The following is a 16,258-nucleotide window of genomic DNA, read 5'->3' as shown; positions in this document are numbered from 1 at the left end:
TTTTTCACATGTAATAACTTGATTGCTTTTAAATCGTGGAATCTAGGCAGAGTACTGCCTCGTCAAATGGCATTCTTATCAAGTTTTAAAGTAGTTTTCAATTACTTAAATATGTTTTTGAAAATACTGTGGGGGCTGGGGTTGTGGCTCAGTGGTAGAGCACTTGCCTAGCCTGTGCGAGGCCCTGGGTTCGATCTTCAGCACCACATAAAAATAAATAAATAAAACAGAGGTGTTGTGTCCAACTACAACTAAAAAATAAGTGTTAAAAGAAAGAAAGAAAATACTGTGACTGTCTCTTTCTAGGATTGGGTATCATCAAGGATGTGCCTTTGAGGCTTTCTTTGGAGGTGGAGCTCTGGCCGTCCGTCCATTTTTACCCTGCTGCATTTCTTGTCAGACCCTGAAACCCACTAAGCTGTAAGGGTTTTATGTGGAAGAGAAGAAGCTGGCTTTATGGATTGGGTTAGGGTGTGTGTTGGAGAGTTATTGCTTGAATTGCAATTCTTGGTTCAAGAAGTAGAAGAGTGGGCAGGCGTTCACACTAGCTGGTCTTGAAATGATTTCTCAGCCTTATGATCATGGTATTATTGTAATGCCTAAGAAAACCAGTAGCTTTTAGTGTTTAAAACTTACATTATCCTATTTCTTATTCCAGCAAGACAGTGATCTTCCTGAAGGAGCTACTGTTCCTGCATTAGGATTATCAAATAAAGCTGTGTTCCAGGGTAAGGCTCTGGTCTCAAATTATTCAACCTGTAGTGGTACCTAAAACCTAGTTACACACTTGTGTGGAATGTACCTAATGACTGCTGCAGCTGATTTTTTTTTTTTTTAAATCACAGTCAACACATCTGTTTTCTCTCATCAGATTTTTGTGGTAAGTGTATGAGTGAAGACCACTGAAAATAGGAATAGCTTTCAGTCTTTCACAGAGCACTATAGTCACAGATAGGAACATAGGAAACTTGAGAATCTGTTGTGTAGTTCAAAAAGTTAACTAGGTCAAAGAAAATGGAAGGAATCTTAATGGAAACGACTAATGTTTTCAAGAGCTTATTTGGAAAAAAACTGGAGTGTACCTTTGGCTTTGGAATCACGTGGCCATAGCTTTGAGATACACCACCTTGAGGTGCCACTGCTTTCTTATGGGCAGCATTAGTATTGAGACAGTATAAGAGATATAAAGACAGTGACTCCATTCATGGTGCTGATGTATTTCTTTAACCTAGGAGACATGACTTCTCAGCCTTCTGATGAAGAGGAGCTGTTAACTAGCACTGGTTTTGAGTATCACCAGGTGGCCTTTCAACCCTCCCTACTTACTGGTAAGAAATGATGAGAAGATGATTTAATAGAGTCACTAGTACACATGTATGGTACCTGTTGCTGCTGACTTGAACAGGTGCTATAGAATTTAGTTTATTTGGCTAAAAATAGGAAAAAAAAATCATTGCAATACTACAAATTTATTGTAGAACCTCCCACTGAGGATCATCTTCTGCAGAACACTTTGTGGCCTGAAATTCAAAAACTGTAAGTTAAATTATAGTTACCTCTCTGGTTTGATTCTGTCATAATTTGGGGATTTTTTCCCCCCTACAATTTGATTTTCTCCTAACCTGCCCACATTCTCCTTCCTGCTCTACAGAACTTTCAGTAGCTCTTCAAACAAGTGAGAATCACAGCTTACATTGATATTTATGATATTTAGTAGCTTTATTGGTCCTAAGTTTTAAAGTAGAGAAGCATAACTTTTTTTTCCTTTTTAAGTTTTGTTATGCTAACTGGTCTTTTTTGTTCTTGATAGTTCCCCATCATAACATTTCCTTGATTGTTTATTGTATTGTCTGAGGGCAGAAGGTGAAAACTTGTATCTTAATCTGATTATTTGAATGAGTTCTATTACTTTAGGGAGCTGTCATTTTTCTTCAGTCTTCCTGTTTTTTCCCAAAGTATTTACCTAGACAAAAATGTAGTGTTTGTTAAAAGAAATGTGTGTTGCTTGGGAGAATGATGTTATTCTTTTAATTTTTAAAAATGTTGCAGCATGAGGTTAGGTATGTTTACTAATGTAGAGGTTATTCATTTTGTCTTTAAATTTTAGATATGGACATGGTTATGAAATATTTTGTGTTGCTTGTAACAATTCAAAGACTCTGCTTGCTTCAGCTTGCAAGGTAAGAAGTTTTACTTTTGATTCGACTTGGTCATAGGTTATTTATGTCATTAGGCTTTTGCAAGTATGGTAGAAATTTAGGCAGAACTCTACGTCAAAGGCCACTGGTGCCTGCTTTTCCTGAATCTTACTTTCTCTTTCCCTTCTTTTCCTTTAAAAACTTGCAGTTACCTTTTAAATCTATTTTAGCTACACATTTTTGTTCTTTAGAGTCTACCCTTGAAGAATGCAGGGACTAGGGTGCTAACTCCTGTGCACAATTGAAAATCTGCATATAATTTTGTGTATGTGCAGGGGATGGGTGTTGCCAGGGAATGAACCAAGGGCCTCATGCATGCTAGGCAGGTGCTTTACTGCTGAGCTATATCCCAGCCCCATCACATATGGCTTAACTCCTTATAGTAACAAAAGGACATGGCTATGAAGTTACTAGAGTAGTATAGTAATTATGTAATAGACGTGATATATTTTATGGTAGTAATGAATGATAAAATAATCCATTACCTACATATATTATGCATTTGTGGCATAACTTTTTTTAACTTTAATTTTTTTGTTCTTTTTAGTTATACATAACAGTAGAATGTATTTGACATATTATACACACATGGAGTATAACTTCCCATTCTTTTTTCTTTTAAATTGTTGATAGACCTTTATTGTATTCATATGTGGGGCTGAGAATTGAACCCAGTGCCTCACACGTGTGAAGCAAATGCTCTACCACAGAGCCACAACCCCAGCCCTAACTTCCCATTCTTGTGGTTGTACATGATGTCGTGTATTCATAAATGAACATAGGAAAATTATGTATGATTCATTCTACTGTCTTTTTTTTGGTACCAGGGATTGAACTCGGGGCACTCAACCACTGAGCCACATCCCCAGCCCTATTTTGTATTTTATTTAGAGACAGGGTCTCACTGAGTTGCTTAGTGCCTCACCATTGCTGAGGCTGGCTTTGAACTGTTGATCCTCCTAACTCAGCTTCCCAAGCCACTGGGATTACAGGTGTGCACCACCGTGCCTGGCCTCATTCTACTGTCTTTCCCTTTCCCATTCCCTTTATTCCCCTTTGTCTAATTCATTGAACTTCTATTTCCTTGCCTTATTATGTGCTAGCATCTGAATATCAGAGAGAATATTCAGCCTTTGGTTTTAGGGGATTGGCTTATTTCACTTAGCATGGTACTCTCCAGATCCATTCATTTTCCAACAAATGTCATAGAGTCATTTTTTATGGTTGAGTGATATTCCATTGTGTAAATATATCACATTTTCTTTATTTGTTCATCCGTTCAAGGGCACCTAGGTTGGTTTCACAGCTTAGCTATTTGAATTGAGCTGCTATCAACATTGATGTGGCCATGTCACTGTAGTGTGCTGATTTTTTAAAAAAATATTTTTCTAGTTGTAGATGGACACAGTACTTTTATTTGTTTATTTTTAATTTTTTATGTGGTGCTGAGGATCAAACTCAGTGCCTCACACACACCAGGCAAGTGCTCAACCACTGAGCCACAACCCCAGCCCTAGTGTACTGATTTTAAGTCGTTTTGTGCTCTGATTTTAAGTCTTTTGAAAACTTTCCAAGTTTTCTGAGAATTTCCATTCTGCTTTCCATAGTGGTTGTACCAATTTGCAGTCCCACCAGTAATGTATGAGTGTACCATTTCCCCCACATCCTTGCCAATATTTATAGTTGCTTGTATTTTTTTAATATTTATTTTTTAGTTGTAGTTGGACACAATACCTTTATTTAATTTATTTATTTTTATGTGGTGCTGAGGATCAAACCCAGGGCCTCACACGTGCTAGGCAAGTGCTCTACCGCCAAGTCACAATCTCAGCCCCATGTTACTTGTATTCTTGATAATGGCCATTCTGACTGGAGTGAGATGAAATCTTAATGTAGTTTTAATTTGCATTTCTCTAACTGCTATAGATGTTGAACATTTTTTCATGTATTTGTTGATTGATTGTAGTTCTTCTATAAAGTGTCTATTTAATTCCTTTGCCCATTTATTGATTTTTGATTTTTAAGACATGCCAAACCATTTTCCCAAGTGGTTTTACATTTTACAGTCCCACCAGCAGTGTATTGGCTTTCCAGTGCTTGGTACAGCCAATCCTTTTACCTTCAACCTTTCTAGTATATGTATAATAGTTCAGTGTGGCTGCAATTTGCATTTCTTTAATGACTGTTGATATTAATCATTTTTTCATGTGCTGATTTCCCATCCATATTATCTTCTTTGGTAAAATATCTCTTCATATTTTCTGCCTATTTCTTTGTTAGATTGTTTGTATTATTGAGTTTTAAAAGTTTTTTTATATATGTTGGATATAACTTTATCAGATATGTACTATATTGGTAAGTTTTCCTAGTAGCTTTTCTTTTCATTTTCCTAACGGTGTCACTCAGAGAGCAGAAGAGCTTGTGTTTTTGTGAAGTCTAGTTTATCTTTTTTTCTCTATTGGGTAATCTTTGTCATGTACTGAAGAAATCTTTGCCTAACCAAGCTCATAAAGATTTTCTGTTACATTTTGTTATCAGAACTTTATTGTTTTTAAATTTACATTTAAATCTAATGAGACATTTTAAAATAATTCTTCAATTTTGCATGGAGTACAGATTAAAGTTGATTTTCTTTATTGATATAATATCCAGTTGGTCCAGCATCATTTGCTAAGGAGACTGTCCCTTTGCCCCTGTACTGCTTTTTTCCCCTGTCCATTTACATATGAGGGCCTGTTTCTAGGCTTTGTTCAGTTCCATTGATCTGTGTTGTTGTGATGCCAATTCTCTCAGTGACTGTTGTGTTTTTTTGTAGTACATCTTCTAACTCTTTTTGTACTCTAGTTTGGTTATTCTAGGGCCTTTACTTTCCATTTCAAAAACAGTTTGACAGTTTCTACAAAAAATGCAGGAATTTTGATGGGCATTGCATTGAATCTATTGGGAAGAATTTGGGGATAATTTTAACAATACCGAGTTATTTATTTATTTATTGGATCAGGGATGCTTAATCATTGAGCCACATCCCCAGCAGTTTTAATTTTTTATTTTGAGATAGGGTCTTGCTAAATTGTTTAGGGCCTTATTAAGTTTCTGAGGCTGACTTTGAACATGTGTTCCTCCTACCTTAGCCTCCTGAGCCTTTGGAATTACAGGCCTGCTCCACCATGCCCAGCTCAATATTTAGTATTTTAACATGTGAATGAAATAAGCCTCTTGTTTATTTAGGCCTTCATATTTCTCTTACCAAGTTTCCCCTGTTTCACCATGTTAATATCTTAAAAGGAATATTTGTAGTTTTCAGTGTTAGGTCTTGCACATATTTTGTCAGATATATTCTTTTTTATATATTTTATATTATTACTGATAATATGTGGAAATATAGTTGCTTTTTGTATATTGTGCTTATGTCCTACAACTTTGTTGAACTCATTTATTTATTACTATTATTTATTACTATTTCTAGAAATTTTATTTTAGATAAGGTAGGATTTTCCACATAGATGCTTATGTTGCTTATAAATGAAAAAAGTTTTATTTCTTCCTTTTCTATATCAATGTTTTAAAGTTTATAGAAACAGTGACCACAGAGATCATAATCTTGGTCTCCATATCAGGAACAAAACATTTAGTCTTGGTCCATTAAAAATGATGTTTGCTGTAGTTTTTTCATGGCTTTTATCTGGTTGCAGATATTCCCTGCAGTTCTGGTTTTCTGAAAGTTTATTAGAAATGGATGCTAGATTTTGTCAATTTTTTTTCCTTCATCTATCTCTTTTTTTGTTTATCATTTACATTGAATGATTTATAAAATGATAAAATAATTTTTATTCCTAGAGTCAAACCACACTTCCTCTTAATGTTTTGTCTTTTTATATGTTGTTGGATTCAATTTATTACAGTTGTTAAAAACTTTTAATAGTTCTTTTTTAAGTTTTTCAATATATATTTTTAGTTGTTGATGGATCTTTATTTAATTCATTTATTATTATGCAGTGCTGAGAATCTAACCCAGTGCCTCACACATGCTAAGACAAGCACTCTACCATTGAGCCACAACCCCAGCCCAATAACTTTTAATAGTTCTTGAGGGGTATTGCTCTGTAGTTTTTGTTCATCATAATGGCCTCTTCAAGTTTTGGTCTTAGAGTAATGCTAGCCTCATGCAAGCATCTCCTCTATACTTATCTTAAATTGTTTTTGTAGAATTTCTGTTATACATTTTAAAAAAAATTTTTCAAAGAATTCCCAGGTAAATCCAGCTGACTCTGGTTTTTTATGAAAAGGTTTTTAACTACATGTAATTCCTTTAATAGATATATATAAGGCTATTTAGTTTTTCCGAGTTTTCTTGAGTTCATTTTTGTAGTATATGTCTTTCAGAAAATATGTCCCTTCATCTGAGTTGTCAGATTTACTGACATGATTATTCATATTATTCCTTTATGATACATTTAATATCTGTAGTAATGTTACCTTTCTTATTTCTGCTATTGGTGATTTGTGTCTTTAAAATTCCTCTCCACACACTTCCCCCCAGCTTTTTGTGGTTGTTTTGTTTTAATTTTTTTAGTGTTCCTGCTGTCAGAAAAGTCTTGTTTCTCTTTTAGTATTCAGTGATAATAATGGTGGGTAAAGAATTCTTGGTTTACAGTTGTTTTTTTCTCTTCAATACAGTAAAGATGTTGCACCATTTTCTTTTGGCTTGTGTTGTTTCTGATGAGAAGTCTGCTTTATTTTTTCTTTGTTTTACAATGTTTTTTTCCCCTCCAGCTGTTTTTATAGTTTAATATTTGTTGCTAGTTTTAAACAATTTTATTATTGTTGGTATAATTTTCTTCATGTGTCTTATGCTTGGGTTTTATTGAACTTAATGGATCTGAAAGTTTGTTGTTTTCATCAAGTATGGGAAATTTTTAACCCTTATCTTTTCATGTGTTTTTTTGTTCTCATACTTTTGGAAACTCCAGTTATATTTGGCTGATGTAGTTGTTGAATGATTCAATAATGCTCCTTGTTTTTTCCCCTCTCTGTGATCCATTTTCTCTCTCTGGAATAGTGTTCTTTGTTGCCAAATATTTATTATTTTGGAATTCTGTCATTTCCTGTATTTTGTCTAGCTTTTTATTTTTTTTCACCCAAGAGTAAATCTGCACTGTAATGTAATCCCAGTGGCTTAGGAGGCTGAGATGGGAAAATCATGAGTTCAAAGCCAGCCTCAGCAACTTAGTGAGGGCCTAAGCAAGTCAGTGAGAACTTGTCTCAAAATAAGATATTATAAAAAAGGGCTGGGATGTGGCTCAGCGGTTAAGCACCCCTGTGATCACCCCTGTGATCAATTTTCAGTACAAAAAAAAAGTAAATCTAGCCCTTCTTAATCTATATTCATTAGAAGTTGAAGTCTCTAAACGGTTAATTACAAAGTTAATACATATATTTATTTTTCTTGTAACAAATTAAAACATGATTACAGCATTGGTTTAACATTTCTAATCCTAATTTCCCTCTCTTTCTAATTTCCCTCTCTTTCTAATCCTAATTTCCCTCTCTTTTCCCAGGATTAGCCTTCATTGTTAACCTGCTAAGAGTTGTTGTTTTTTTCCACATTTAACCAAGTACATAAAATGTATTCATAAAAACAATATGTTACTTTAAAAAATGTTTTATTTTTTGTTTATTTCTGCTTAAACAACTTCATTGTTTCATCTCTTTATAGGCAGCCAAGAAAGAACATGCAGCTATCATTCTTTGGAACACTACCTCTTGGAAGCAGGTTCAGAATTTAGTTTTCCACAGTTTGACTGTCACGCAGATGGCCTTCTCACCAAATGACAAGTTCTTATTAGCTGTTTCCAGAGATCGAACCTGGTCATTGTGGAAAAGACAGGATACAATCTCACCTGAGTTCGGTAAAACATGTTGTGATTGAGAATGTTACTAGTAAAACAGTTATGTCTATTTTATCCATGGTAAGCAGCTATTGGGTTAAGACAAGTAGATAACAGGGCAAAGACAGAGTCTAATGAATGTGAGTTCTCAGATGACTGAGGAAGACCTGGTCTTGCATGTCATATCTAAATTCTTACTTCTTTGGGACTTTGTAGTCAGATGGCAGGGTTCAGACATTGCAGTTAAAAAAACAAAATCTGTATGGAGAAAGTTAATTTTTGTAAGTAGTCATAGATTACTGCCACAAAACCAGGTAGATGACATTCTGAGCTTAGATTTTATTGAAATGAAATAATGAAGGTACTTCTAAGAAACTTGGAATTGAATGGTTTCTGTTTTCTTTATGAACTGTCTTATGAATATAATAATATTTTAAATTATGAAACTTAGCGATACCATTATCTTTGGCCTTTTCCTGCCCTTCCCTGCCACTTTGATCATTAGGAGGGGTTTGGTAGGCATCTGTGAATTACATGACCCTGGGCAATGTCTTAACCCACCCACCCACAATTACTGTAAGATTTGCATAGATTTTAAAAAGAAAAGGAATAATAATAATAATAAAAAAAGCTTTGTGTCATTGCATCAGTGTCCTATAACTATTCCCTATTTTCTTTGGGGGGTTAATTTTAGAGGGTGTTTAAAGTATATTTGTATTTTTAATCCTATTATTTTCCATGGATGTATGACTTGCATACAGCTTGATTTTGTGATACTTCTAGTCTCTTAGTTTCTTATATCTCAGAGAATATCCAAGACATATAAGACATGCTTATAGGATGGGTTAAAACAGCTAATTGGTACTTGACTTACCATGGTTCGATGTAGGGTTTTTTGATTTTACAATAGTGCACAAATGATTTATGTGATTTTTTTTTTACATTATGTGATTTCTACATTTGATAGAACCCATACTTTTAATTTTGAGTTTTAATCTTTTCCTGTGCTAGCCATATGGAGTGTGATGCCGGGCAGTGGCAGCAAGCTGCAGCTCCCAGATAGCTGCATGATTACAAAGATAAACAGTTCACATTCTACACCATATTGTTTTGCTAAGATATAATGTTTGATAGGTTGGGTGTATTAAATACATTTTCAACTCAATCTTTTCAGTTTAAGGTAGCTTCATCAGGACATAATACATTTGTAAGTTGAGAAGCGTATATATTTTCTTTTGCCTCACTAGTGATTTATTTCCTCACATGCAGCATGTGTGTTTTTTTTAAAGTTAAAATATTATTAATAATACACGTATTAATTTGTTGTATCTTTGTGGATTATGGATTAATAGATCTACTCTCCTTCCCTCCTCCTAAGCAGTTACATGTTTTAGGTCTAGTCCATATAAGGGCTAATTTCATTAACATTTAAATGTTACATGGAAAGTGTTTTCTGTAGCTCTTCCTTTTTTAAGAACATTATTATTATTATTTTTAATGCTGGGGTTCAACCCAGCCCCTTATGCATGTGAGGCAAGCACTCTACCAACTGAGCTATATCCCCAGCCAAGAACGTTAATCTTTTTTTTGCAAATCTGGCTACTTCCAGAGTAAGGATGCATTGCTTCTGGCTTCTTCCATGGGTATACATTGAACTTTTAGTTATTGTTTGGAAGAAGTTTGTTGTTAGTCACTAGAATACTAGTCAGTATAAAAGCATCTCCTGCTCGAAAAACAGCAGTATGCCACAGCCTTCTGCTGAGCTCTCAGTTGCCTGGCCTTAGTCTATTACAAAAGTGAGAATATGTAAATAGATTACTGAATTGCATGATATATTTGGTACTTAAACATGAACTTTCTAAAAGTTTTTTTTTAAAAAAAAAAACAACAAAAACTGCTTTCTGTGCTTTATGAGTGATGGTTACATATTTTTTTCAGACCCAATTTTTAGTCTCTTTGCATTCACCAACAAAATCACTTCTGTGCACAGTAGAATTATTTGGTCTTGTGACTGGAGTCCTGATAGCAAGTATTTCTTCACTGGGAGTCGGGACAAAAAGGTAATTTTTTAAAAATCTAATTTTCTTTGAAGTGAAAAATAACATTTTTATAAGTGTATTTGAATTTTTTAAAAATCACATAATCTTGCCTTTCTGATACAACTTTTAAAAATCAGATTATTTTGTGTTTTTTATATACATACATGATAAAAGCTTTTTTTAAAAAAAAAAACTTGTTGCATTCTGTAAATACTTGCTCTGAAATATCAAAAATATGAAAGGAAGACCTTTCAGACAAATGACCTTCATCAGATATCCCCAGTGGGAGAAAAATAATAAATTGAACAGTTCAAGTCTAAGAAACTAGGAGCACAGGAGAGGGAAGGAGGGAACATAGGTGGAAAAAAGTTTTTAGTTTTTCTGATTCATACTTCCATGAACTTAAACATTTTTCTATAATGAATTATTATGGTCCTTTTATTCAGTGATAAAAGAGGGGCAGAATGTGACCCAAACTTGGAAAAATAACAAAAAACAAGCTGTATGTTCTTTTTTTTTAATAATTTATTTTTTGGTTATAGGTGGACACAGTGTCTTTATTTTATTTTTATGTGTGCTGAGGATTGAACCCAGTGCCTCACGCATACTAGGCGAGCGCTCTACCTCTGAGCCACAATCCCAGCCCTGCTATATGTTCTTGAATGTGACCTTTACCTTTGTCTTCTGGAAAATGTCCACCTGGCCTCCATTCTTTCCTTTTTTTTTTACTCTTTAAATTGTCCTCTCCTTTTTCTGCACTCCTACAGACTGGAAGTGGTGAAGCAGCTTAGTGCTTTCTTTTCTCTCCTGCCCTCTACAGTCATAGACATGAAACAAATTACTGAAGCAGAGAATTGGCACGGGCATGGTGTCACTCAGGTTAAACACTTCAGCATCTTTCTCCAGATCACTACTTCTGTTCACTTGACTGTTCCTCTTTTCCCTGGTGTTTATTTTCCTGTGCTATGCTGGATGCTGAGGAAGCAGGGCTGCTTCTACCCTCCACAGACACACTTAGTAGATGATCCAGCCATAGCTCTCACATGTATCAGAGCTGGAACCAACCAAGCAGCATTCATTGCACCTTCTCAGAAACATACTTCTGCTTTTGGTCAGAGCTTGCTGCCCAGAATCTTGCTTTGGACCTGCAATTTGCAACTATTGTTCATTTCACTCCCCTTTCCTTTCTTCGTGACTGTTCATATACCCTTAGGCATGAGCTTCCAGGGAATCCCCATTTCTTGTGAGGGGTACCATCAAGGCTAAGTCCTCCTGATCTCTGAGTTCATTCTCAGATGCAGAATGAAGAGCTAGAGACTTGATAAGTCTTCATAAATTTTGTGGTTACTTCTTGAGGAAGTGTTTATGCCCCCTCAGTAACGACATGACTGGTGGAATTTCACTGGATCAGAACTGGTTTGTGAGTATAAAGACATATTAGACACCTCCACGATCCCTGGGCAGGACAGTCCATCTGTAGACTTAGTTGAAGTCTCAAAGACTGGGGTCTGCTGCACTGTGTCTGTGATTCTGGAAATGCTCTGAAGTTCTGGAACATTAAGCACAAATATAAATGCTGAGTTTTTTAAACACTAGAGGAAATGTGTTTCACTATTCATACCATCAGAATTCTAATACATTGCTAGAAGGCTTGCAAAAAGAAAGCTTTAACTAATGTGACCTGTCTGTTAGGTGGTTGTCTGGGGTGAATGTGACTGTGGTGATGACTGCATTGAACACAGCATTGGCCCCTGCTCCTCTGTCCTGGACGTGGGTGGGTCTGTGACAGCTGTCAGTGTCTGCCCTGTGCTTGACTCTTCTGGAAGGTTAGTCTCTGTGGTAGAGGGGCTTGGTTTTATATTTGCTTGAAGGGGATTTTTTTTCAATATCATTTCAATTCATGGGTTCTCTTTGCTTCTGAGTTGCTATTATTTTTAAGATGTTTATGTTTCTCATAAAATTTTTAAATTGATAGAACTCAGTGATTGGTAAAATACACATTAGGACTGTGACTCTAAGGGTTTTTATTTCACTGATAACAGGACTGTAGTGCCTTCTCTGTAACAAGCATCTTCAGTAGAACATGGGTTCCTACACCCAGTTTGGGAAACACTGGCTCATGGGCTTTGCCATCTTGAAGCAGAGTTAAACCTGTGTGCTCTTTCTGTAGAGAAGGGCTCCTTGAGGACACAGTACAGCAACACATTGTATCTTGAGTGGGCACCTTTAAACAGAGTCCTTTATAAGCCAGGGACAGTTTGGGATTCTGTGAAGAGCTGCTTTAGAGTGATGGTGGAGATAACAGGAATGGAATTCATGCCGAATTAATCACTGTCATCCTCCTTCCTTAACAACAGATACGTGGTTGCAATTGGATTAGAGTGTGGAAAGATTTGCTTATACACCTGGAAAAAGACTAATCAAGTTCCAGAAATAAATGACTGGATTCGTTGTATTGAAACAAGTCAAAGGTATTGTCTCATATTTGCTTCCATCAGATTTAGTAGAAATTACAGGGTTTTTAGTGGCAAATTTTGTGCCACATTTCCATGGAGAGGAATAAAAACCTCTGTGGTGTTTACCATTGAGTGGTACCTCTGGAAATTAATGTTTGTTATTATATTGGACTTTTTTTTTTTTAAGTTTCCTTGATCAGATTGCCTGTTTACATGATATTGTGTTAACAAATAGCAACCATTTGAGATGAAAGTGGATTTAAAAAATTTTGTTTTATTTTGTTTTTGGTGGTGCTAGGAGTAGAATCCAGGGTTTTGCACATGCTGGGCAAGTGGTTTACTGCTGAGCTACATCCTTAGACCCCCAAATAGTTTTCCTAATAATGTCTTTTAGAATTTCACTATACAGATTTTTTAGTAAAATTTGATATAAAATGTTTGTGATGTTTAGAAATATTACAGATTGTGCTTTGGTAGTCATGTCTTTATAATTGAAACTATATTGCCTATTCCATAATGGAGCAACTGCAGGTGCCCCACAGAATCCCATGACTTGCTTTCAACCACTGCAAGGGCTTCCTGAGCACAGGCCTTTACCAGCCGAGTACATGTAAACACCTGCTGTTTATAGCCACCTTCCTACACCCAGTCACCTAGATAGCGGAGAAAAATTTTAACTACTTTAAACCCATATTAGCCCTTAAAAATGTCTATACTTTCAATAAGTTACTGTCATTTTGTATCACATTTTGGTAGGATTCTTCAACCTTCATATATTCATACTGTCCTAAATATAATATCAAATACAACTTCAAATGACAGTATTGTGTTGAGGGTAGATGGCTTAATGGAGAGAAATTGTGAGCCTGTCTTTTACAAGATATTATATATAGTGGAGCTTGTCTCCATGTCAGCCAAACATGTTAGTGCTCCTTCTCAATTGTATTTGTTAAAATGAGATTATGCCTTTTTTATCATATTCCCTGGGCCTTCTCTCCCATCTCTCACACTGACGTTAGCAGTTGACACAGTTCATGCTATTGGTTTGCTCAAGAGAGAAGAAATGCAGTGAAATTTGAAATTTTGAAATTTTCTCTTTTCCTAGGCTGCCCTCCCATCCCTTTTTCTTCTTTCGCCTTGCCTGTCCACTGCCTCTGACCTGGTACCCAGACCACTTCCAGGGCTCCAAGGTGGGACGCTGGCAGGAAACTCCTTAGAAAGCATAGAAAGCGGATGTGTGTAGAATTTGGGTTTTTTTCCCCCCAAGATTTTTTTATTTATCAGTACAGTGACTTAAATTTGCAAGGTAGACTAATTCTTGACTTAATAATTGTATTATTTGGATTGATATTCCAGTTACTAAATTTCAAGTTTTTGCTGGTAATGAGATTCAAAGTAATATAAGCAACATTATCATTTTGTTTGATACTGGGAATTGAACCCAGGGGTGTTTAACTACTGAACCACATCCCCAGCCCTTTTTTGTCTCTTATTTAGAGACACGGTCTCACTGAGTTGCTTAGAGCCTTGCTAAGTTGCTGGAGCTGGCTTTGAACTTGCTGCCTCAGCCTCCCAAGCCACTGGGATTATAGGCATGTGCCACCATACCTAGTAAGCCACATTGTCTGGGTTGGCTCTCCAGACTCCTTATCTTTTATTTAAAATTAAATTATTGCTTAGAATTAAACACAGGGCCTTAAGCATGTTGGGCAAGTGCTGTACCACTGAGCTTCTGCATCCCCAGCCTTCTATGTCTTTTAAATGTGATATGTTAACATGTTAGGTTTAAAGGAAAATACCAAAAGAAAAAAGAAGCACATCATCTTATATAGCCAAATAAGTATAGTCCATCAGAATAATTCTCCTGAGAAGAAATATGTATGTTTCTTTCAGTGATGACATTTTTTTCATTCTTTTAATGAAATGAGATTACTTTAATATTGATCAATAATAAATGAGATTCCATTGATGTTGCTGTCACTTAAAATGGTTTTGAAATTGTATTCAGAACAAGAGAATCTGTGATACAAGTAAATCACTTATAACATTATACCTTATATATTATATTTTTTTTACTATTAAATTTTTATAACTTTATTTCATTTATTAATTTTTATGTGGTGCCAAGAATCGAACCCAGGGCCTTACACGTGCAAGGCGAGTACTCTACCACTGAGCCATAATCCTAGCCTCTATACCTTTTATATTATTACTTATTTAAATCTTTTACTTCTTTTTTAAGCTTGCCATTCATATTTATAAAGCTTGGTATTTGTATTTAAGCCTTCCATTCAGATTTATTTGCAAAACTCACCTCCCAGTGACTTAACTGCTTTCAGTAATCAAATTCATCCTCAAAGGAAGATGAGCTTTCAGTGAGTATGCAGGTCAGTCTCCATATTATGAAGCATTTCTTCTAGAAGATCTCAGAAAGCACTGAGGTACAGTGGCATTATTAGACTAACCACTTGCAGAGCTCATAGTCATTTGGTTGCCTAAGTTCTGGTGGGCTTATATGAAAAAATGTCTTTCATTACTTTGAAGTTGTACTTCATTTTTACAGCATCTGAATGTGAATTTGTGTGCTCTTGTATTGTTTTCAATATTCACTGCCTTAAAACCTATTTAGGTTTTTCACTTTATTTCTTTTTGGTTTTAGGTTCTACTTTGTAGGTTAAATTTATCAAGGATATTTCATTTTCACAGTGATTTATTGCTAATCTATGTTTGATAACATTCTAGTTCTGCCTTTTAAGGGACCCATATGGGATGGGTAGGGAGCATTAATATGATCATGACCAACTTCATGCAATTGGAGGGCATGTTGAAAACCATTTTATTATTATTTATTATTATGCAGGTCATTGTCTTTCTTTACCCAATAATAAAAATATGAGTAAAAGTCCCTCCATTTGTCAGGGATGTCAAAAGGATAATCTAGAATATATTGCAAAGTTGAAATTTAAAAAAAAAAATTACTTGTGGTAATGTTATTTGAAAGACTGACTTTAATAGTCCTTTCATGAATTTTACTAATCATTAAAACATTTGACAGAAAGTCATTGTCTGTTTCTTATTCTTTTTGGTGATATCATTGGCCAGTAAGTAAGACTATGTTTTAATAATTTTAGTCTGACTGATTATTTATTTTTATGTGTTGCTGAGGATTGAACCCAGTGCCTCACACTTGCTAGGCAAGCACTCTGCCACTGAGCTACAGCCCTGGCCCTAGTCTGACTGATTTTTAATAATTTTTATTGGAAAACTATAATCGTATATAATAACGGATTTGTTGTCACATATTTGTATACGCACACAATATTTGGTCAATTTAATGTGACATTGTGGTTGAGTACTTATCTAGCATGTGCAAAGCTCTGGGTTTGATCCCCAGCACTGCAAAAAAAGAGTAAGCAGATTAAGATATTTTTTAACTTAAAAATAAAATTGCTAAAATATTAGTGAGGGTATTTAAAAACCTGTACATTTAATTTTCAAATTTTATTTTCATTTATGTAAGAGTATGCTAATTAAATTAACATGTGGGTTAGTACCCAGTTGTTTTAGTCAGCTGTTTTGCTGCTGTGACTAAAAGAGGAAAAGTTTAAGGGCTCACAGACAGAGGTCTTAATCCATAGAAGGCCGGCTCCATTCTTTGGGACTCCAAATGAGACAGA

At 35.2% G+C, this 16,258-nt stretch overlaps 1 protein-coding gene across 2 annotated transcripts in view; it reads left to right on the top strand.

The window, feature by feature from the left end:
• Elp2 (elongator acetyltransferase complex subunit 2) overlaps nucleotides 1-16,258 on the top strand; it is a 48,550-nt gene that overhangs the window by 30,032 nt on the left and 2,260 nt on the right. Inside the window, exons 14-21 of one of the 2 annotated variants that reach the window (XM_026400006.2) lie at nucleotides 659-728; nucleotides 1,233-1,328; nucleotides 1,479-1,536; nucleotides 2,108-2,180; nucleotides 7,915-8,107; nucleotides 10,025-10,146; nucleotides 11,818-11,951; nucleotides 12,483-12,596. In XM_026400006.2, coding sequence (XP_026255791.2) covers nucleotides 659-728; nucleotides 1,233-1,328; nucleotides 1,479-1,536; nucleotides 2,108-2,180; nucleotides 7,915-8,107; nucleotides 10,025-10,146; nucleotides 11,818-11,951; nucleotides 12,483-12,596 — 860 coding nt within the window. The remainder of the gene's footprint in view (nucleotides 1-658; nucleotides 729-1,232; nucleotides 1,329-1,478; nucleotides 1,537-2,107; nucleotides 2,181-7,914; nucleotides 8,108-10,024; nucleotides 10,147-11,817; nucleotides 11,952-12,482; nucleotides 12,597-16,258) is intronic. The other variant, XR_003301799.2, reaches the window with a different exon arrangement.

Source organism: Urocitellus parryii, chromosome 13 (assembly GCF_045843805.1).
Source record: "Urocitellus parryii isolate mUroPar1 chromosome 13, mUroPar1.hap1, whole genome shotgun sequence".
NCBI classification, from domain to species: Eukaryota; Metazoa; Chordata; class Mammalia; order Rodentia; family Sciuridae; genus Urocitellus; species Urocitellus parryii.
Note: the sequence above shows the minus strand (reverse complement) of the source record. Positions and strands in the feature narration are given on the sequence as shown.